Source organism: Tyto alba, unplaced genomic scaffold, assembly GCF_018691265.1.
Source record: "Tyto alba isolate M040663 unplaced genomic scaffold, T.alba_DEE_v4.0 Super-Scaffold_39, whole genome shotgun sequence".
Classification (NCBI taxonomy): domain Eukaryota; kingdom Metazoa; phylum Chordata; class Aves; order Strigiformes; family Tytonidae; genus Tyto; species Tyto alba.
The window spans coordinates 206,116-227,748 of NW_024881314.1; the positions used below are offsets into that span (position 1 = coordinate 206,116).

A 21,633-nucleotide genomic window follows, 5' to 3' on the forward strand; every position below is an offset into this window, starting at 1 on the left:
GGCGGGCCTGAGCCCTGCCCTCCGCAGGTGCCTTGGGTGCGAGGCGGCCGGGCCTTGGGCAGCGCCTGGGGCCGGGGCAGCGGGGCCGATCGGGCCGCCCCGCGCCGGGGCCCCGCCCGGCCCCGCGGGCCCGCCCAGGCCGCAGTGCGCCCGAAACATGGAACCGCATCTCAGCTTCCGCGGACGCCGGGCCCTGGTGACTGGGGCTGGCAAAGGTGGCCGGGCGGGGGCCGGGCGGGGGCCGGGCGGGAGCCGAGCGGGGGCCGGGCGGGGGCCGGGGCTGACTCCGTCTCCCCGCAGGGATCGGGCGCGCCGTGGCTGTGGCGCTGAGCAAGGCCGGGGCCCGCGTGACGGCGCTGAGCCGCACCGCGGCGGACCTGGAGAGCCTCGCGCGAGAGGTACCGCCGGCCGCCGGGACCCTCCCCGGCCACGGGACCCCCCGGCCTCGGGACCCCCCGGGACCCCTCCGGCCACGGGACCCCCCGGCCACGGGACCCCCCGGCCTCGGGGCCCCCCGGGACCCTCCCCGGCCACGGGACCCCCCGGCCTCGGAAGCCCCCGGCCACGGGACACACACACACACACACATCCCACCCCCGGCCTCGGGACAACACATACCCCCCCCCCCCCGCCCCGGGACCCCTCCGGGAACACCTTCCCCTGCCTCGGGACGGCTCCCCCCCCGCTCGGGACAACCCCCGCCGCGCCCCCGACCCACGGCGGCCGCCCTCGCCGCAGTGCCCGGGCATCGAGCCGCTGTGCCTGGACTTGGCCGACTGGGACGCCACCGAGGCGGCGGTGGGCGCGGCGGGGCCCTTCGAGCTGCTGGTGAACAACGCGGCCGTGGCGGTGCTGCAGCCCTTCCTGGAGGTGACGCGGGCGGCCCTGGAGCGGTGAGTGCCCCGGCCTTGCTGCGGCCCGCGGTGCAGCGAAGCTCTGCTGAGCCGCAGCGAAACTGCCAACGTCAAAAAGCCTAGCTAAGCCTCCCAGAAATCGGTGTCTGGTACAAAAGGAAGCAGCTGGTGCATAGGCACCAGACAGACACACTTTCAGAAATGCCTAACATTCCCTTTCTCCGTGGTTTGTTGATTGTTACTGCTTATGTTTGCTTTCTTTTCTTTACTGTGTTGTCACACTTTACAAGGTAATCACCTTTCACCCTGTAAACATCAAAAGGAAACCAAGCAAAGCACTGACGCTGTTTCACACTGAGTAGCCAGAAACCTGCAATTTCATCTTTTAGATGGTGGTGTGCTCACGCCATCCAGCCTATATGGGAGAGAAGAGTGCCTTTTGTTGTTACTCAAGCTCAGAGCTTCCAGACTAGCTCTGACTCAGTCTCTGATAAATTGAAAGGCAGTTGTCAGTAAGACAATTCAGATATAGAGAAGACAAAGCCAGGTAAGGGAGGATAAAACTGTCATGGTGGGAAACTAAACTTGCTGACTGCAGTGCCATGACATCTTTTTCTCTCAGAAGATCCATTGTTTCAGTTGGAGGATAGGCTTTAGGATACAGGATATGGTGTCTAATTACTTCTGAGATGACGGGTCATGCTTGGTCCCTACATTAAAAATGGTTATTGTAGGTCTATAATAACAGATTCATTTGTGACTAGAATATCCATTCTAAAACAGATTCTACTAAGACCATTCTGCAGAACTAGCAGGTAAAAACCTGACCAAGGAAGGACAATGTGGCAAACAGAAGAAAAGCTGCTTCTACACATCTTATAGCAGATTTGCTCTTTTAAAGCCAGGTGAAGGGTTTGATTGACCTAAGAGTCACTGCCTGAGGCCCAGGGCTCACTGCTTAATAGAGGAACTACATTACACTGGTAAAGAGAGTCCTGCCAGAAATGTGACAATGTATGAGTGCACCTCCCTCCCCTGCACACTAAATAGCTGACATCCAGTGAACAGTTCATTGCTGAAAGCATACCTAATCATTCTCGTTAGCCAGACAGCTTGGCATTTCTGCCCATGTGCTAGAGCATCACCAGTGTTTCCAAGACACCAGCAGCACTTGTCCTCGGCTGCCTCCCAGAACAACTCCTCTCTGGCGTGGGCTGCAACCACTCTGTGACTTTTAAATTTGATTTATTTGTAGGTCTCTTGATGTGAATCTTCAGGCTGTGTTTCATGTTTCCCAGGTGAGGAAGAATTGTCACTGCCATTGTCTCCGTGAACAGCAGTCACTAAGTTGTTGTACACAGCAGTGATAAGTGTCCACTGTGGGGGCTAAAGGGACTGTAACCTAAAGTTAACCTGACAATTTGTGTGTACAGTCCCTTCACTCATTTGCTTCGACGCTCTTTTAAGCGGGAGGCAGTGAGGACTTCCTCCAGATGTTTTTGCTCTTTTTTTTGGCTACCCTAATAGCCCAGTGATATTTCTACTGAATGAAATAATGATTTCTCCCGTTACGATTCTGGCATGCCTTTGTTGGGTTTTTTTCTTCCCTCCCTCCCAGATTGTTGCTCGGCAGATGATTGCACAAGGTGTGCCAGGTGCCATTGTAAATGTCTCTAGCCAGGCATCTCAGCGTGCTCTGCGGGATCATGCTGTTTACTGTAAGTATAGCTTTAGCAGTGTCCCTCTCACTTTTGACTAGCTGGAGGCCCACAGCCACCAAACTTCCGGCTGCCAATTCTGGGCAGCGAAATACTTCCCTCTGTTCCAGACCACATACTATGCACTGAAATGCTTCCTGTTCTTCCCTTCTCTTGAAGGTTCCACAAAAAGTGCTTTGGATATGCTGAGCAAGGTAATGGCATTGGAACTGGGACCCCACAAGGTAAGATTCTTTCTGAGAGAAATAAAAGTATGAAAGCTGAACCTGAGTATTTCCTCTCGGAGCAGTCTAGTTAGATTGTTTGTTGCTCTTGGTCCCAGATTAGGGTGAACACTGTGAACCCCACAGTAGTTATGACTGATATGGGGAGAATTAACTGGAGTGACCCTCAGAAATCTGCTGCCATGATTAATCGGATTCCGCTGGGAAAGTTTGCAGGTCAGTGTTGATCTGTTGCCGGGATGGGCTCTTTTGTTGTACCCAAGCCTTCCCTCTATTTGACATCACAGCTATAGGTACCTTGCTTCTTTTGTGGGCAAAGTCACAACTCTGCTGAATGGCTGTGCTGGAATTCCTGAAGCATTTCACGAGGACAGGGCAAGAATCCCTTATCTCCCCTCTTCTACAGCCTCCTTCTCTTAGCACAAGTGAAAGGCACTTACTCTATTGTTCATAAAGATGACTGGGAGGGGAGCATAGGTGCTTGGTGTGCGCTAAGTATCATGTGATCACAACAAGGTCTTTTTGATCTCCAGCTCTCAGCCACACTGTCCTGTAAACTGTATCAAGCCCAGTTTGGGGGTGGAGGTATTTCCCTGCTCCAATTACATGTAGAGGTCAAAGGCATACCTTTGGGATGCTTGTTTTTCTAGTACAATTTGAGAAAAGTGCATCAGATGTTCTCTGTGTTTGATTCCAGAGGTGGATGATGTGGTGAACAGCATTCTCTTCCTGCTGAGCGATAAGAGTGCTATGACAACTGGCAGCTCACTGATGGTTGATGGGGGATTTCTTGTCTCCTAAGATGACACCTGCATTTCACACCTGGCCTTAATTTTCATAGTAGTACTGCATAGACGTAAACTGGATAGAAAACAATGACAGACCCAGTCTTGCTGGAGAAGAGGGGCAGCAGGGCTGGAGCCTGTATGAGAAGTAAGGCAGAAAATTACCTTTAGAAGGCTGCTATATAATAAAGCTCACATACGCCGTCATGGAGAATGTTTATTGCACCAAATAAGGTTTTATCTTGTCACTCTACATGATGATTAGAAATTGGACCTGTCTTTCTTCCAAGCCTATTCCCCCCCAACAACCCTTCAGAAGCTCTCCCTGTTCCATCCAAATCCATAGAGCTCGCCTGCACTTTCAGTGGGAAGGGAAAGAAGAAGTTAGCAGATTCCTCATTGCTTCCTTTGCTGTCTTTAGTAGAAAAAAACAAAACAGAGGCAACAACCACAGCCCTGCTCTGCAGAGGCTGGATGGGGGGGGGGGGGCCTGCTAAAGACTGATGGGGGGAGCAGCACCATGCTGTCCTATGGTGTGCACACATGAAAAGGCAAATACATCGATTGCACAGAGCTGTTTCACTCACTGAGTTTGGCTAGTACCCAATAAAGCACCTAATGATTAGTTTTTCAGCTTCATATTGCGTTTACTTCAACCCCTTCTGGGGCTGGTTATGATTTCTTTAACAGTCTCAGGCACGTATCTGCTAGAGCACCAATTTGTTAGCCACAGTAGGCTGGGCAAGGAGACCCTACCCCTCTCCCAGCCGCTCTTGCCATTCAGCACCATTCATATCGGCTCCCTCCCCACTCCCACAAGGATCTTCACCACCTGTTTCACCTGCATGCTGAAACTGGGTGTTTCCAGGACAGGATGAATGTCTCAGCCCTTTGAAGCTTGGAGTTCAGGAGAGCCAAAACAGCCTGTTGCCCCAAGGAGCTACCTTGCCTTCCCCATTGTACCTCCCCTGGGGGCTGTACAGCCCCCGGCTAGTCTTCCGCCCCCGCTGCCCCTTCACATCAACACTGACGTTAAATCAAAGAGACATTTAAAAAACACTGACTTCATACATGATGAAGGGCCCTACACATCCCAGCCCCCTCCAGAAACACCCAGCTAATATGCAATCTGTCAGAGGACAACAACATGCTGAGCCAGCACTGAGGCCACAGCCCTCAAAACACTGTACACTTTTTGCCAGGCTTCTTCACAGGCGGTGGGCAGAGCACAGCCCGGATGGCTTCATCAAACACCGTCTTCAAGCCCCGCTGCGTCAGGGCAGAGCACTCGAGGTACTTTACCGACCCTAGGGGAAAGAGAGCTCCAGCTCAACCACTCCAGTCCTACCAGGACAGACTGTCCCTCTCCCACTCCAAAAGAAAAAGCTCAATGCCATGTAGATCTGTTAGCACATGAGACTCACCAATCTCCCGAGCCATGGCCAAACCTTGGGGGTAGGTGATGGGGGCCAGTTTTTTATCACGTAACCTTTCAATGGTGTCCTTATCATCCCTCAAGTCCAGCTTGGTGCCCACCAGGATGATAGGTGTATTTGGGCAATGGTGTCGGACCTCAGGGTACCACTGAAACAGAGAGGCATGGTAAGAAAAGTAGCTATAGCAGTAGATGCAACCATGAGGATGTATTTACTATTAGGAACAAGGTTTTTACTACTGTCTGACATGGTGGCAACACCCGAACATGGTACTTTTGTCTACAGTTCTGCATATGCTCTGCAGAAAGAGATTGGTGCAGATGTAATAATGAAGGCACTGAGACATGGAATCATGACAGACAGTGCCAGCCAACTCTGCACAGTGGTGCTCCCCTTAACTGCATTTTGGCTTCTAGGATATCCCTCACCTTCTTTAAGATGAAGATTCAAAAAGGCAAAAACTTAGCCAAAGAAGTCATGAATAATAAGTAGGCCCCTCTTAAAACCTACAGACTATGACCTTCCCTTCTCAAAACATGACTGCTAGAAATTTTGGGCTTGTAGGTGTGGTGCTGGGTGGGGCAGGGGACTTCACTGGTTCCTCCCTTCCACTGTTTCACCAAGAAGAATACTTTACCTTGGCTCTGACATTTTCAAAGGAGGCTGGACTCACAAGGGAGAAGCAGATCAAGAAAACATCCTGTGCGAAAACAAGAGGGTCAGCCGTGTAGAAAGAAACAGTTAGAGATAACGCAAGGAGGGTGGAGAGGGAACCTTACAGAGGACAACCACCTCCCACAAGCAAGGACTGTGGCTGTAAGAATTTCTTCCTCAGGAAGGGTGCTAAACTAATTCAGAGAGGGAAGGAATGGACTTTGAGTGTATGACTTCATCTTATTTTACAATAATGGGCTCTGCACATTAAGAGCCTGTGGCCACAAATACCTTAACAGTGCTATGGGCTTCACCCCTGGTACGGGGGCCATGTAGGAATTGCTACAGCCAGGGAAACATTACTAGTGCAGCCCAACAGTGAGCTGTGCTGCCAAGAATGGGAATATGGAACATGGCTCAGCTGCACAGCAGCCCCACACCATTTATTTCACTTGAGCCTCCCTATGGCATGTGCAACTGTTCAAACACCATTACGAAGCAGGGACTAGAACAGGACAACCGCTTAGGAAAAATTTAGCTGTGATACTTCTTAAACAATCATAATTATGGCTGCAGCAACTTAGACTTTCCTCAAAGGAAAGAAGCCTGGCTGTCCTTGGGAGCCTCCCTGCATCCAAGACAGAGCAGTTACAAGCCAGTCCAAGCCCAGCACTCACCGTCTGTGGATAGGAAAGAGGCCGCAGTCGGTCATAATCCTCTTGCCCTGCTGTATCCCAGAGGCCTAGGTTCACTGGCTTTCCATCTACCATGACATTGGCAGAATAGTTATCAAACCTGCCAAGGAAGAGTCCCCATAAGTGACAATCTTCTTGTGACCCACACATCTCTCTGTATGAAATCCAAGGGGACAGCAAATAAGGAGAGGACACTGCAACTCCATTCCAGTACGGAAAGTCTGCCCTCCTCATATACACAGCCACACCACTTCATCGTTCTTGTGTGTGAAGTACATAGTCTGATTTGAGACAGTCTTCTCCTCACCTACAAAACCAACTTTTACACACATGTGCATGCAGAGCAAAAAGCAACTGAAGCCCAAGGCCATTACTCACACAGTGGGGATGTATTCTCCAGGAAAGGCATTTGTGGTGTAACTGATCAGCAAGCAGGTCTTCCCTACAGCTCTGCAGAGGATAAGAGTGACAAGCATAAAGAAGGGTACTGCAGGAAGCACTGAGGCAGTAAAATTCACCATTCCCCCACCCAAAAAAAGAGGTTAAGTAAAAAGTTACCATGTGAGAAAACAAACCTGTAGCAGGTTAGAATTCTCTAGCTGTCAGGGAACAGGCCTGAACTCACAACGTGCACCTTGCCTGAGCACTTACCTGACCCTGCTCTCTCCCACTCCTCTTCCCCATCCACTCAGCCTCATCAAAACACCAGGCAAAATACATTTGTTCCAGAAATCAAGAGAGGGAATAAATTAGGGTTCTGTGCTGGGCTCAACACATCCATAATGATCTAGCAAAATGGGTAAACAGTGAGGTAAAAAAACATCTAACGACTCAGAATTATTCAAGCTCCTCAGATATATGAATTTGATGTCAATAAATACAAAGGGGAAAAAATAAGTATCCATGAACAAAAATTAACTTTAAACTTGACCACTGCCAGTTTGGAAAGAGATCAGTGTAGCTCACTGGACATAGCAGCTCAGAGCTTTGCTGAAAGCAGGTGGGATTGGTCAACCCAGTGGTGGCAGCCGGCAGGGGTTGGGCCTGGTTGGCAATAGCTTAAGTGTATGAACTTTAGTTAGCCCTACAGCATAAGGGAAAAGCTTAGTTATAAGAACAGGGGAGTACCAGGAGCATAAACCACCTATCTATCACTGTAAAAGTTGTAAACTGCAGGCAACCTTCCAGAGAAACAGATCGTGAGTGCCAGTGACAGGGAAAGCTGTCTGTTAGGTGCCTGAGCGAAGCTGAATAGCCAACAGAGACGGGTATCCTCTACCCAATTCTGTAATGGAAGTGACATCCGGAAAGAATTCAGGAGTAAGCAAAAGACCCCAGGGGACCCCACAGTCCTGCACCAGCACGACACAAAGCACAGCAAGAACCACTACAGTAACCCACCCAGCTTTTCCCCTGGATCATGTCCCCTCTCTTGGAGAACAGGCAAGTTGTGTAAAGAACCACTACACTGACCAGTCTGACTCTGCTCCTGAACCACAACCTCTCTCCCAGAGAACAGGAAAGTCACACAATATACAAAATTCACACCTATCTATGGTTAAAGTGTTTTGGTATGTGTTCGTTTAGTCTCTGCACTGTCAATTTAGACTTAAAGCAATACACCGGATTTCACACATTCAGCTGAAGTCCATTTCCAACATGCTGTGCTCCTGGCTGCTGTTCTCCCCTCCACAATATGGCTGTGCCGTGTTGGTGGGTGGCTCCTTCTTTTGCTCCCCTCTTTAGACCCCACAGATTAGAACCTGGAAGGCCTCCCTCCAAACGTGTATTGGAGGGGGTGGTATGCATAGGAAGGTGGAAAGACCAGTCCCTGCCTAAGTCTAGTTCACCAGTTCTCCGTATCTCAGCTCGGTGCTTGCTGTGGTGATCAGAAAAGCAAACAGGAATTAGGAGGAAAAATATGCAGGACAAGCTAGCAAAAGTTATGAAGCATCATAAATCTACTGCACGCCTGCATCTTGCATACAGATGTGTCCTCAGAAAAAGGCACATAGTAAAAGCCTAAAGAGAAGAACAAGAAGTATGACAAGAGACGCATGGTGAAACCAAAAACAGCAACGTATTTCACCTTGAAACACAAACAAAAGGAGATATGAGAAAAACCTGTGAACATCAAGATTTTTAGGAGAACTTTGTGATGAATTGGGCTTATACGATGAAAAAGAGCAGAACAGAGGCACCCGATAAAATAACGAAGAGACAGATTTAAAACCCCTGAAAACGAGGTGTTTGTTTTCCAGGCAGTACAGCTCTAGACGTGAAACCGAACCGCGTTAAGAAGAGACCCAAGTTTATGAACTAAGGAGGGCGCGGGACGCGCTGGGCAGGGCCGTAACGGCCGCCGCTGCAGCCAGGCCCCGACCTCCCGCCGGGAGACGGCGGCGACCGCTCGGCCCCGGCCCCGGCCCCCCGCTCCGGCCCCTCACCCGGCGGCCGCAGCCGCCGCCCGGCGCGTCTCCCTCCGGCCCCGCGGGTGAAGGGCCACGGCCGGCCGGCCCGCCGAGCGCCCGGGCCCCGCGGCGCGCTGCTCCGGGCCTCCCGCCGGCCGAGCCGGCTCTCCCGGGCCGCGGGGCGGGGCCGCGCCGGGCCCTCCCTCCCTTCCCCCCTGCCCGCGGCGCCGCCGGGCCCGCGCCCGGGCCCGCTTTGTGCGGGGCCGCCGAGGGCCGGGGCGCGCCCGGAGCGGCCCCGCCGCTGCCCGCGGCCGCCGCGCACTCACCCGTCGCCCACCACCACACACTTGATCGCCTGCATCTGCCCGCGATGGCGGCTCCGCCGCAGTGACAGCCCGCGCGGGCGGGGCGGGGCGGGGCCGAGCCGAGCGCGGCCGAGCGCGGCCGAGCCGGGCCGAGCCCTGCGGCGGGGGCGGGGCGCGGCTCTCCCGCCGGCCGCGGGCCGGGCCCGCCGCTGCTCGCGCGAACCCCCCCCCGCGGGCGGCGAGGCCCAGCCCGGGGCGGCGGAGCGCTCGGCACGGGGCTCCGGCTGAGAAGGGCGGCGCACACGTGCCGCCCGGCCCGGCCCCGCCCCGCCCCGCCGCGGGCCGCGGCCCCGCGCCGCCTCCTTCCCCGGGCAGCCCGCGGCCCCCGGCCCCGCCCCGGCAGCCCCTTGCGCGCTGCCCCTCGAAACGGCACCGCGGGTGTCGCTCCGCAGCTCGCGGGGGACGGCTCTCACCTGCGCTCACGGATGAAGCGTTAAAACCGGGTTTTGCGGTGCAGCCGCAGATTTCACCAGCATCTGCCCCGAGGTGCTGAGGAAGACGATGCAGCAGCAAAGATCCTGCGTAAAGATGGCCTTGGGATTCCTCCACCTCTCCACGTACTCCACCACCAACAGAGTGGTACTGCCTCAAAACAAGCTCTGCTTTTCCCTTACCTGCTGGTCTACAGCGCTGCCCAGCATCCACAGACAATCTAGCTATCAACACAGACTCTCTCCTCGTGACTTCCTTGCTTTCACCTTAGTTCAGAAGCAAAATCTGTAGACATACTTAGCTTATCCACCTGTAACAGCCTTTCCAGAAAAGACCGGCAGGACCTCCATGAGAGTAACACAGCAGCAGGCCCCTCCCTCCACATCAGTCAAACATCCGGCTTGTCACTGCCGAGCGTTACAGCAAAATGCAAAAGTTCTTTATTAAAAATGCAGAGCAAAACCAAATATGAAAAATCACAAACACAAACCAATCAGTCCGCACATAGAGTTTGTTTTTCCAGTTGCCTCTTAAAATATGTACCGCAGGTCCATTTCTCCCACCACAGACTCAAATAAGAAACTAAGAGGAAGCTCTTGTATTGCTGCCCCGACAAAAGTCTCCACTTTCTCTGACTCAGACCCTCACATCCCTTCCCTTTCTCCATGGCACAGGAGGACCTGTGTTGCCAGGAAAAGGAAGCACCTCCTCCCCTTTGTGCTTTGAGAAGTAACTCCCCAGTGGCAAGTCAGAAGCATCGCTCCTCTCCAGGGTGAGGCCCAGAAAACAGTAGCATGCAGCTCCAGGATCCCAAGGAACCAGTAGGACAGCTTTGCCATTTGTCACAGCGGAATGAAATCCTCTTGCATTTTGGCCACAAAAACTCCAGCCAAGGGCTGCAGTTCACAGTAAGGAAGCACAGATGCTGACCCCCGACACCCTACCCCACCCTTTCCATGCCAGTTGATGTTGGAAAGTCTTGAACCATGGCCAAAGCCTAGCTGTCCAACAAGGGTATGGACAGCCACTGCGCAGCAATTCCCCTCTGCTTATGTTTCTATATATAATGAATGCTTATCTTCTGCTCATCACTACAGCCAGAGCCATGGAGGGGCAGCGTAAAAGAGCCGAAGTGAGCCCTCTCAGTTGCTGCTTTCATCTGTAAGCAGCAAGTATAAAAGCACAGGTAGGAAAGATCTGGTTTTTTCAGCAGCTTCCAGACCTCACATGAGCAAAGTATTGGCTCCCACCTACAGGGAACTGTAAACACTGCTGCCCATCATTTATCAGGTCTCACTGTGAACAGCCCTGCCATCCAAACAAATGCTTCAGAAGGACTGCTGCTCAGGGAACATACAACCCCGTGGTAACAATAGGGTGTGCCAACAGACTGGTGCTGTATGAAAGGACAAAGAAACTACGTCAGATACTGTAGAGCAGTGCAGGGGAAAGGGTCCACATCATCAACTCAGACTCACGAGCCTCTATCCCACCCCTGGATGGTTGTTTCCTCCTCTCCTTTATGTGGTTGTGAACAAGATTTCTGAAGAGCAAAAGCAATTTTCTGTGTTTGCAACCCTTCACATCATCCCACTCTGACAAAACTGTCCCACTTAGAAAGAAGGGGCTGTACCTAAGTTGCTCACCCTTTTCCTGACAGCAGGTATCTGGATTCTTTAAGCCACATTCTCATTTCCTAGAACTGTGGGTTCCCAAGGGGGAGCCCTGCACATATGCCATGATGGCATTCTGCAAGAAACTTGCTCGCTGGGCCTCTTCTTCCCTCATCCTGGAGATGTCAGCCTCTTTCATTCTCAGCTTCTCCAGCAGCATCGAGATTTCACCTTCTTTGTCCAGCAGTGCCTCGCGGTGGCTACTTGATAGGGCTGTGAAAGAAAAGCAATGCTAGTAACGAAAATTAGGGTGTTCCTAGAATAAACAGGAACAACACATTATAGGCACAGTCAAAGGCAATGGAAGCAGAACGATCAAAAGGCACACAAGAGAAGCTGCATGAGACAATGTGAGAGGCTTTGCACAGATGAGATGTTACACTTCACCGTGCAGGAAATCCAAACATTTTGCTTGCTGTGCAGCTTTGGGTAGTTGTCTGAGTCTTGGCCTGTCTAAACTGAGGACAAGAATCCTCGCAAACACATCACGATGGACGGTACAACTCATGGTTATACGCAGAGTCAGGAAGCACCATGGTCACTACCTGTAAGCGTAGTTCAGTTCCAGGCCCACTGTGGGGTAACTCAGCATTACCATTTGAGAAGCATGAAAGGATCCATCACCTTTCAGCTGTCTCTCCAGGGCTGCGATCTTCTCTCTCATCCCATCCTGTGCTGTGCGTTCAGCCTGCAGGTGTCCAATCTGCTCCTGTAATTCCACTTTCACTTTATTCACCTCTATCACTTTCTCCTCTTCCTTACTGTTCAGATTCTGATACACAAAGACAAATCCATGAATAACCAAACAACTTTGGTAACTTGTTCTGCCCCTGTGATGACCATATCTCTACTCCAGTCCAAGTTACCTGCTGAAGTTCCTCTATCCGCCTTCTGAGTCCATCAGCATGCAGGCTCAACTGACTGGCTTTGGCTTGAGCCTCAGCAACCATTTGTTTTTGCTTAAGGCAGCAGTTCTGAGCTTCATCACGTGACTCAGTCATCAGCCTCAGCTTCTCTTCTAGGTGTTCGAGTCGTTGCTGCTGTAAGACACAAATAAAAATACATCAGACCCATTCCATTCCTGTGCAGGAATCCTCCCCTTTGTGTTCCCAAAACAGTGAACACTTGGGCTGAGTCAACTGGCACTGAAGATCAAGCACAGGACTTGGCCATAATAGATATAGCACTTCTCCCTTGCATTCAGGAGTGAATCTACGCTGCTTTCTGTTGCCAGGGAAAACATTCTGATGGAGATGCTGCAACACCCAGCTCACTCGCTGAGGAACAGAGACATATCCCTAGTACAAGCACCAATGCCACTGCCAGTGTTTACAACTCATGCTCTATCTTCACTTCCTCCATATCCTAAATGGCTCTGAAACACTTGTGTATGCAGCTAAGCAACCACTGTGTCCCACCACAGACACAGGTGGCAGCCTTTTTATGTTTGTAACTCAATAGAGCATTTTCTTTTGTGATGTTACATATAAGTAAACATTCTAATAGTTTTGGTGTATTTCCCTCATCCCTTGTTCTCTTTCACAGGGTATTGACTTCACTGCCATTTTCACAAAGTTCAATTCCACAGTGACTTTTTTTATCCGGCAGCAATAGCCACATGCGGAAATTCCTCTGAGTCCAGAGAACCAGGAGCAGCCCATGAAAGCTGCTGTTAAACAGAAGGATCAACATCTGGCTGTTAGCTTCAGAAGCTGGCAACTTAAATGAAATCTGCTGTGACAACATGCTCTGGAAAGCACAGAGCAGGTGGGGATAGTGGTTACATTCTGGAGGCAATTCAGAGCAGACTTTTCAGAACTCCTTCCTCAGAAATCACATTATCTGCAAGCGGTGAAACCCAGAGAGGCAAGTTACTCAGCAGTTCCCCGAGACAAAAAAATAGGCTAGACAGCCAAATCCACTGCTTCCCACAGAGGCAAGGACCCCAGACAGGTCTCGTCCTTACCTCCTCCAACCGTGCTTGATTCCGGACTTTTATTAACTCCTCCTCTGCCTGGCCTCGTTCAGCAAGTGCTGCTGCTTTGACTTGGCTCAGCTCCTGCCACAGAAACATGAAAGATCATTCCAGACAGGAGCCGCATCACTGCAACACTGACCAGAAAACATCACCAGCTTCCAGTTGCAGGCTACAATATGACACAGCTGTCTCTCTCACTCAGGGGCAGGGAAAACAAACCCAGATTACACACCTCTTCTCACCCCAAGATTGCCATCTAAATTCAATGAGAATTTCAGTTATATGAGGGCAAGTAATGGGTGAAGCTTTTCAAAGACAGGGGAATAGGAGAGGGCAGCGCTAGATCTAGCTGGGGGAACAGATAAGGAGAGATATGCTACACTACTTGGGACCACATGGGAAATGTGTGAAGTCAAATCCAGGTAAGAATCTAACCATGTTTAGTGGAATCTTTACTTTTGCTCAATCAGAATCTACAAGTTTCTCCATGGAACCTTCTCCTTCCTTAATCCAAAGCAGTAAAAATAATTTTAGCTGGTAAACTGCTGTTTTCTGTTCCTCCCTACAGCATATGACAATCTTTACATAGGTCAGCAGTGGAAGACTCCACAAAGCTACCTTGGCAGCTTTCTCCTGCCACCACTACCCAAGCATCCCAAGGCACCTGGAGCATCCATTCTCACCTCCTCCAGAGCTATCCTCATGGCTTCCAGTCTCTGGATCCTGTCCTGCATGGAACGTTCACTGGTCTCAATGTGCTGTGTCATATGATCCACCTGCAAAGCAGTAGAAACCATTTAAGCAAGCACCAGAAAAACACTCCTATCTCCAGGCATAGCAGCGTGGCCATTCGGCATGAGAAAGAGCATCCTCTCACTGACTCACCTACCACCAAAGAAAAACTCTTATCTTCCTCCGAGCTCCACTAGGAAACTGTAATATAGATAGTATCTGCCCTCTAGAAAATAGGAGCTTTAGACAGAGATCCCTTCCAGGCCAAGATGAAAGATACAGAGTCTGAGCTTTCATCTTCAAGCGATAACACCAGAGATTCATTTTCTGGTTGCAGTGTGGCTCAAATCTTCCTGGCCTCTGTCTTTTTTTACAAGATTTCAAAATCTTCATAGAAATCTATTGGTATAGTTTTATTTTTGAGAGATTTCACACCTCAATAAACACTCCAAAGAGAGTTGATCACAGCCTCTTGTCCTGTCCACACTCAGACAGAATCCCCCTGAAACATAACAGAGAAGGAACTAGCAAGCTGAGCCCTGTTAAAGCATTGGTTGTACATAGCATGTATGTCTTGATTTCTTCCATTAATGCATCTTTATTTCAGTGAGCATGACAAGACTGCTTATGCATAATTACCTCTATGCGTAGCAAGACTGACACAAGGGCCAGCCTCTTTTGTAGAATCATGTACCACTCTGGCCCATACTCTTGCCAGCTACAAAATCTTACTAGCTGGTAGAATGTCTTGTGATCTCTTCAGCTAGGCTTTGCTTGTAGAAATGGCCTATTATTCCCACAGTAAGTCTGAGTCCCCTAATTTTTAAACTTGTTTAAGATCAGCTGACAGAAAACAATGCCTTTCAGTGACATCTGAATGTCAGGACCAAAGAGAGACTAACCTCAGGATGCTGTAGGAGCCCCCCATTCTCACCTCTTTTACCCGAAGGGATTCCATGTCTTCAAGGCTTTGTTTAAATCTTCTCTTCTCCATTTCCAGACGTTCTGCAGATTAAAAGCAGGTATATCAAAATTCTGGCATTCCTGCTACACAGGCTATATTTATACTCTATCACAAACTCTTCCACTTGGCTGCCTTGCACTGTTGACTCGCAGACAGTAATCCCAACCCATACATGTCCATGAGCTGTTTCTGCTCCTCCACTTACCCTCAGTCTGCACGGCCCGCAGCTTCAGCTCTGCTGTTGTGTTGGTCAAGTCTTGTTTCACCTGGAACAGCTGATCCTGCTGAACTTTGCACTTCTTCTCCAACTCATCCACCTACAAGGACATTACCACCACAAAGGATTTTCTTTTCTTATTAGTAGAGAAAGTTGGCTGTACAGAACAATCAGCAGAGACACAAACAAGAATCAAAGTAGAGGACATGTATAGAGAGCAGAAGTGAACAGTGTCCAAGTCCTGCTTCTCAGCCTTGGACTTGCTTTTCTACCTGGTTTCTTAGAAGCAGATTTTTCTCACTGGCCGCAGACAAGTCACGCAAAAGCTTGCCTTCCCGATCAGCACCTTCCTGCAAATGGAATCAAACTTAAGAACCTGTACTCACCTTAGATATTGCACTGCCAACCTACTCCAACCAATGCCAGACCCAATTAAATCCATAAACACCATGGCTCCTCTCCACACCTAGCACTCACCCATCTCATTTACACAAGAATTTTTGTCATGGCAGCTGTGGTTAACCCACTAAAAAACACGCTTGCCTATCCCATCCAGCATCCCCCAAATCTACACAAACCAGGTATGACCTGGAACGCTGCTCTCAAACCTAAGACTTGTCCAGTTCACCTGCTTTTGCTGCTGGAGCTCTGTAAAGTGGCACTCAGCCATGCTGGCTTGTTCCTGTTTTGTGGCGTTCAGTAGCTCTCCCAAATTGTTCACCTTCTGCTCAGACAGAGCCAGGGCAGCTTCAGTCATCTGCAGCCTACACAGAGAAACACTTTCCAGAGTCCTTTCTAAGGGAGACGCTTCCAGTGAGCTCTCTATGCCACATGGTGCAAGATGTTAACATATATTTGGCAGTGGATGAAAATCGGGCTGGCTAAATGAGGCATTTTTTGCGCCTGGGAAAAGGACACCACTTATCTCTGCACCCATCAGCCTCTGCAAACAGTGAGTGACTTGGGCCTTCTCAGAGCCTGGTGTTCTGGTACCCCACTGTGTTTTCCCTGTGCTGTCTTCCATGAGCTGGTGTCCCTGCCTGGACACCTCCAGGATTTTCCCACTCTCACAGGAGAACAAAGCTGGCTATTTTATACCAGGTTGTTTAAAATTAGCGATAGTATCTTAAACACAGGTAGCAGAAGCAATCTGCTTACTCTGTGCATGAAGGACATGTCCACACTGAGGCATGGGATAATGAAACTACCTTTACCTGACAGAATTGAACGAGCCAGGCTCATTAGTGTTTGAAGTCTAACCACTGTTATAAGCATATAGCAAAGGCCTGGTCTGACCGTAATTTCTGGATATTACTGTAGAACTAAGTAAAATAGTAAGCCAGCCACTCTACACGATTATACCCCTTCTTAACAGCTCTCCTCAGCACTGCCTATACAGCACAGAACAGTGGAAAAGCTAAGGTTTTCCTCCTCCATACTTGGCTTTCAGTGAATTCATAATAGAGTGCTGCTCATCCAATGCTTCTTGTAGCTGTCTGACTCGTGCTGCAGACATCCTGCATTTGGGAAGGAAAAAAACAATGGAGAAAAGAGTGGGTAATTTCTGTCAGGAAACAGAAAGAGACCATTTCTGCTATCAAAGAGCAGAAAGCACTCAGAAATTCAACTCACCTGCCACTCCTGGCTATTTCTTCTCTCTGCTTGTCTATAGTGTCCATCAAGTCCAAGAACTGTGAACAAGGCAAACATCAGTGAGAAAATGAACTGCATCAGCTTGAAGCATTTACATTTCTCATCTTTCTCTTCCTAGTGACAACTGAAGACAGGTCAAGCCACTCTACTGAAAGCAAGGAAAGTGGAGGTTTGATGGGTTCATTAGGACATCTGACTGAGGTCATCCACTATAGGGACTCTGCACCATTAGGCATCAGAAAGAAAACAGACTCGTATTTCTAGGTTTTCACCACTTGGAAAATATCAAGCCTGTTGCAGAAGAACTGAAAGCACAAATATGATGAAAAAAATCACCAAAACTCTTCCAGAATCCAGACTGAGTATGTTCAGCAGGACACATGTCCATACCGCTACTGTCACAGATCTGATTCCTGGGAAACCCAGCTCAGAGGAAGGACCCCATTTACTAAACCATGCTGTGTGCCCGCCCATAAAGATGCATATGTAACTTCAGGTGCACAATAATCCTGTCACTGAGTGTTTCATGGGGACACTGAGGGAAAGCATAGGATTCCAGCTGCCCCATTTGAACTGCTGACATGTAAGATTGCTGACCTGCTTGGTCTTCTCATCCTTCAGACTCAAAACCTCCTTGCTGAGTATGTATGCTCGGTTCTGGGTCTCACTCAGGATAGTCTGTCGGTCTTGGTTGTGATCCATGGCTTGTTCTGATGCAGAGAAAGCAGGAAAGCACACACATGTTTCTAAAGCAACAGAATAGCAAGCACTGCTGGAAGAGATAGTACTCAGGATGACACCTGGCTATCAGAAGAACCAGGGCAGTAGCCCTTCACAGGCTGGCGCAGGTAGAGAGACTGTTCTCACCTTACAGACACAAGGCAAGAATTGAAAAGAGCAGTGTATATGGGGCAATCAAAACCCCAGCCACAGAAGAGCTATTCAACTCCACTGTGGGTAGGACAATGACAAAGGACGTGCTGCATTAGCCATATCCAAACTTGGCTACTAGAGCCCAAAGTTCTCCCACGTTCACATGGCATAGTAATCTCTAATTCAATCCAAATTATTTTTTTCCTCTTCCTGGTAAAAGTAACACCTCCAGCCTGACCACCCCTCATTAAAGGACAAGAAGAAGACATGTAGAGCACTGTGAAAATGCAGTTGAGGAATGGAGGGGATGAGGGATAGCTCTCTTCTGGAGCAACAAGCGCCCTATATCCCTCAAGTACTGCAATAGGAAAGGAGTTATCGATTCTTTCCTGTGCAACAAGTACTACTTACCCACAGCTTTCAGGATGTCACTAGGAACATTGTTCCCAGCCAGCTCCAGCCTCTTCAGGGTCCTGTTGCTGTGCAGGCAGTTCAGCAAAGCTCGGCCACCCAGAAGCCCGATATTATTCCAACGCAAATCTGTACAGAAAGCAAACTTTTACCCTCATAGTCACACACCTGCTGGAAAACACAGGGCTCGAGAAACCAAGCTCCTTATACATTTACAAGCATGGTTAACTAATCCCAGATGGTCTCAGCACAAACACAGGTGAATACTGCCTCCCTTTTCAAGATGAATGAGAGGGAGGGAAAATGGCAGACAAAGCGGGAAAGGCAAGGATCAATCTTAAGTGCAGTGAAGTGCAGGAAGCCATTACAGTCCAAAAGGTACACAAATCTGCCCCTTGTATTTTCATCTCGTGAGCCTTCCTTCCACAACCACAATCTGTGGATGAGGAAGAACTAGCACCAAGAGCCACATTTTCCTCGACGAAATTCTGGCAAAATTCCTAAGGACAAAATAAGCATGAAGTGTCAGAGTCTGGCATGAGGCATGCCAATAGCATCCACAAATGGGAATGAATCCATTCCCGCCTCCACTAAGAACTGTTCTGCTCCAAGCACACAATCTTCTTCTGTAGCTTTGGTTCCAGAGATTCCCGCTCTCCAAAGGCCATGGGGCTGGCTCTAGTTCCTGCACAAAACCTGCAAAGCACTCCAGACTGATAGGAAATGGGAATGACGCTGACCAGTTGGCAGATATCAGGGCAGGCTGCAACAAACCTGAAGATATATGTGTGTGTGCATGCATATGTACAGACAGGAAAAAAACTAGTCAGTCTTACCAAGCTCCTGAAGGCTGGCATTTTGTTTCAGTGCCACAGCCAGTTCCCCGGCCCCTTGATGGTTGATCTGGTTATTACGCAGATCTAGCCGCTGGAGAAAGTTGTTTGCTCCCAGTCCTTGGCAGAAAAAGGAGAAGCCCTCCTCCCACACACCAAGGCTGTTCCATTCCAAGATTAGGCTAGGGTAAATCAAACAGGATTGGAGTTCGTGGAGTTAATGGAGAGTTGCAAGAGCCTGCATGATACCTGGATCATGGTACCCATTTGAACACCTAGCTCCACCAATAGACACAGTTTCAGAAAGCAGGATGCTGCTAGAGCCCTGCATCCTCCAAAAAGGGCACCTCTGGTTCTCACTCCTTCACCTGTCCCATCCCTCATAAGAAAGTGCACCACCTGACATTCCTCCTACCCCAAGAAAAAACACCCTCAACCATTTTCTAACGTTGTTATGTTGTTCTCCATCTGGCAGGGATAACAGAAAGAGAGGTAGATACAATTTTTTACCTCCTGATGGATTTGTTCTGCCTAAGAAGTTTTCCCAAAGCCTCAGCTCCCAGGGTTCGCAGGTTATTTCCCTGAAACAAAAGTCCCAGGTGATCAGTAGGCTACGCTCTGTCCCAATCCAGCTATCCCATCAAACACCACCAGGTGTACCCTACCTGTAATGCGGATTTCAGTCTGTCAAAGATGGTCTGAATAACATTTAGCTCATGTATCAGTCAGCTTCCAGAAAACATAAGTCCCCAGGAGGAACAGCAGATACATATACTGCTAGTCTTGTGAGGCAACATGACTGAGAGCTCACAAAAATCACAGGATAGCACAGGATCAGCATGGCCCACAGTGGGATGGAAAACGCGGATTCTAGATAAGCAGTGTATTTCAACACACTTTATTAAAAAGGGCTCAGCTAGCACCAGCACAGATGAGAATGAAAGGTGTGATGCAGTTTAGGACTGTAGATTCAAAGGAATAGCTACATACAAGAGGAATACAGACAGAAAATAATTCTCACGGTAGAGTGATCATCACATCTGAAAGTAGGTGCTTAGTTCCAAGCCCGAGGCTAGCTGAAACACACTGAGCAAGCTGGACAAACTCTACAGAAGTGCAAGTTAAAACAACTAATAACTCACTGATTAGTACAGAAACCCAAAGAAAAGCCTACATATGCCTCATCTGACCAAGCAGCAACTGACAAAAGATATACAGCAATAACTTCCTATCAAAACAAAGTAACTGAATAAAAATGGGTAAAGATGAGCTGCAAAGTAACTCTGGAAAGTCGTGACATGGTGTTGACGAAGGACTGTGACACTGGAGAATAAGAACTACACATCTTCTAGAACAATCCTGCACCAGGACTGCCTATTTCTAACTCTGATTAAGCTTGTGCTCCTATTTCCTTCCCCACCTCTTCGCTTTAATTTTATTTGAACAGACTCACCTTCAAATCCAAAGATTTGACTGTGGTGTTGGAGCAAAGACCATGTAACAGAAGTTTTACACCTGAGTAGAACAAAAAAAAAAAAAAAGGAAAAAAAAAAAAAAAAAAAAAAAGAGAAAAGAGTTGTATAACCGTCCACCTGAGCTGGAAGAGAAGGCACCCTTTCAAACAGCCAGCTCAGAAGATGTGGCTATGATAAAACATATGACTTTATAAATGGCCACTGCTGCTGAAAAGCATGAATTTGAACTTTCAGGGCATGAGATTTTTTATGTATTTTCAGAGAAATAGGTACTCTGGGTAGAGAACTACATGTCACCCTATGTACCTTCCTAATGCAGCTATGAAAATAGCCAGTGTCCATACAGGCCACACAGACGAGACCTCCTGGCTGGCTTACCCCCTGCTCAAACAGTGGGGACCAAGCAGAGACTCCTCCTACCTCCTACAGAACCCCCATTCAATGCTTGCTAGATGTAATGCACTAGCAGGTTAGAATCCGAATCCTCCTGCCAACAGCAAACAACAGCAGATGTACTCTCCAAAACGTAGGGGAAGTACCTCTGGCAACCCCAAGGGCTTCACGACCAGCTTCAAGCTACACTGCCACCTCTCCGTCTACTCACAAACCGGACAAATTCGTCTGTTCGAAACACTTATTGCATCTTCCCGAACCGTCCTGCCCGCCAGCTGACCGCTCCGGGTCTGCTGTGACAGCTTTACCGCCGCCAGGCCCCGCTCAGTCGCAGGCTGCAGCGCAGCCCCTCCCGCGGCCGAACGCCCGGCGGGCACCGGCGGGCCCTGCGCGCCCCAGGCCAGGCGCGCCGGGGACAGGAGGGCCGGGGACGGGCGCGTCCCCGCCGCCCGACCGGCGTGAGGCGGCGGCGGGGGACGGCCCCACCCGCCAGCAGCCGCCCGGTGCGCGGGCCGCGCGGCTCCCGCCCAGAGAAGCCGCCGCCGCCCACCTTCCTCGCTCAGGCCGCAGTCGCCCAGCGCCACCTCGGCGAAGGGCGCGGCGCCGGGCAGCAGCCGGCCCAGCGCGCCGCACGTCTCCGGCGACAGGCTCAGCGCCGCCAGGTCCAGGCGGCCGCGGCCCGGCGCGCCGCCGCGCTCCCGCAGCCGCCGCAGCACGGCCTCCTGCGGCGCCGGGCACAGCCGCGCGTAGGCCCGCCGGAACTCCTCCATGGCCTCCGCCCCGCGCGCGCTACCGACCGCCGCCGCGCGCGGCGCTGACGCCAGCGGGACGGCCGGGGCGCCGCCGCCCCGCCCCCC

At 50.2% G+C, this 21,633-nt stretch overlaps 3 protein-coding genes across 6 annotated transcripts; 1 reads left to right on the plus strand and 2 right to left on the minus strand.

Moving 5' to 3' along the window:
* Positions 1-80: 80 nt before the first annotated feature.
* On the plus strand, positions 81-4,209 carry DCXR (dicarbonyl and L-xylulose reductase). The gene is made up of 8 exons (XM_042802685.1): positions 81-215; positions 301-398; positions 739-893; positions 2,110-2,152; positions 2,473-2,572; positions 2,732-2,796; positions 2,895-3,012; positions 3,494-4,209. Exons 1-8 carry the CDS (start codon positions 158-160, stop codon positions 3,595-3,597), a joined length of 741 nt encoding a protein of 246 aa, XP_042658619.1. The 5' UTR covers positions 81-157; the 3' UTR covers positions 3,598-4,209.
* Positions 3,424-9,232, minus strand: RAC3 (Rac family small GTPase 3). Of its 3 annotated transcripts, none has more exons than XM_042802687.1 (6): positions 9,104-9,221; positions 6,745-6,816; positions 6,349-6,466; positions 5,655-5,717; positions 5,006-5,165; positions 3,424-3,718 (listed from the first exon to the last, which is right to left on the minus strand). In XM_042802687.1, exons 1-6 carry the CDS (start codon positions 9,136-9,138, stop codon positions 3,594-3,596), a joined length of 573 nt encoding a protein of 190 aa, XP_042658621.1. In that variant the 5' UTR covers positions 9,139-9,221; the 3' UTR covers positions 3,424-3,593. The 3 variants fall into 3 exon arrangements, with proteins under 3 accessions (XP_042658621.1, XP_042658620.1, XP_042658622.1); XM_042802686.1 differs by lacking the exon at positions 3,424-3,718 and adding an exon at positions 3,786-4,888 and having other exon boundaries at positions 9,104-9,232; XM_042802688.1 differs by lacking the exons at positions 3,424-3,718; positions 9,104-9,221 and adding exons at positions 3,786-4,888; positions 8,814-8,904.
* A 759-nt stretch (positions 9,233-9,991) lies between these two features.
* Positions 9,992-21,588, minus strand: LRRC45 (leucine rich repeat containing 45). 2 transcript variants are annotated; one of them, XM_042802681.1, is made up of 17 exons: positions 21,327-21,588; positions 20,362-20,423; positions 19,419-19,489; positions 18,912-19,090; positions 18,076-18,204; positions 17,389-17,501; positions 16,771-16,829; positions 16,578-16,655; positions 15,767-15,902; positions 15,411-15,488; positions 15,127-15,238; positions 14,892-14,962; positions 13,909-14,001; positions 13,214-13,306; positions 12,114-12,287; positions 11,872-12,019; positions 9,992-11,460 (listed from the first exon to the last, which is right to left on the minus strand). In XM_042802681.1, the coding sequence occupies exons 1-17, from the start codon at positions 21,544-21,546 to the stop codon at positions 11,264-11,266; spliced, it is 2,013 nt and encodes a 670-aa protein (XP_042658615.1). In that variant the 5' UTR covers positions 21,547-21,588; the 3' UTR covers positions 9,992-11,263. The 2 variants fall into 2 exon arrangements, with proteins under 2 accessions (XP_042658615.1, XP_042658616.1); XM_042802682.1 differs by lacking the exons at positions 19,419-19,489; positions 20,362-20,423; positions 21,327-21,588 and adding an exon at positions 19,930-20,350.
* Positions 21,589-21,633: the final 45 nt, after the last annotated feature.

Excerpts from the sequence above, each read along its gene's own strand:
- DCXR (XM_042802685.1), top strand. The coding sequence starts at position 158 with ATGGAACCGCATCTCAGCTTCCGCGGACGCCGGGCCCTGGTGACTGGG. Across the intron at positions 2,153-2,472 it reads CTGTGTTTCATGTTTCCCAG|ATTGTTGCTCGGCAGATGAT; the intron begins GTGAGGAAGAAT and ends CCTCCCTCCCAG. Across the intron at positions 2,797-2,894 it reads TGGAACTGGGACCCCACAAG|ATTAGGGTGAACACTGTGAA; the intron begins GTAAGATTCTTT and ends TCTTGGTCCCAG.
- RAC3 (XM_042802686.1), bottom strand. The coding sequence starts at position 9,138 with ATGCAGGCGATCAAGTGTGTGGTGGTGGGCGACGG. Across the intron at positions 5,718-6,348 it reads CTCTTTCCTATCCACAGACG|GATGTTTTCTTGATCTGCTT; the intron begins GTGAGTGCTGGG and ends GTTTTCGCACAG. Across the intron at positions 5,166-5,654 it reads TTGAAAATGTCAGAGCCAAG|TGGTACCCTGAGGTCCGACA; the intron begins GTAAAGTATTCT and ends TCTCTGTTTCAG.
- LRRC45 (XM_042802681.1), bottom strand. The coding sequence starts at position 21,546 with ATGGAGGAGTTCCGGCGGGCCTACGCGCGGCTGTGCCCGGCGCCGCAG. Across the intron at positions 16,830-17,388 it reads AGGATGAGAAGACCAAGCAG|TTCTTGGACTTGATGGACAC; the intron begins GTCAGCAATCTT and ends CCTTGTTCACAG. Across the intron at positions 15,489-15,766 it reads AGCTCCAGCAGCAAAAGCAG|GAAGGTGCTGATCGGGAAGG; the intron begins GTGAACTGGACA and ends TTCCATTTGCAG.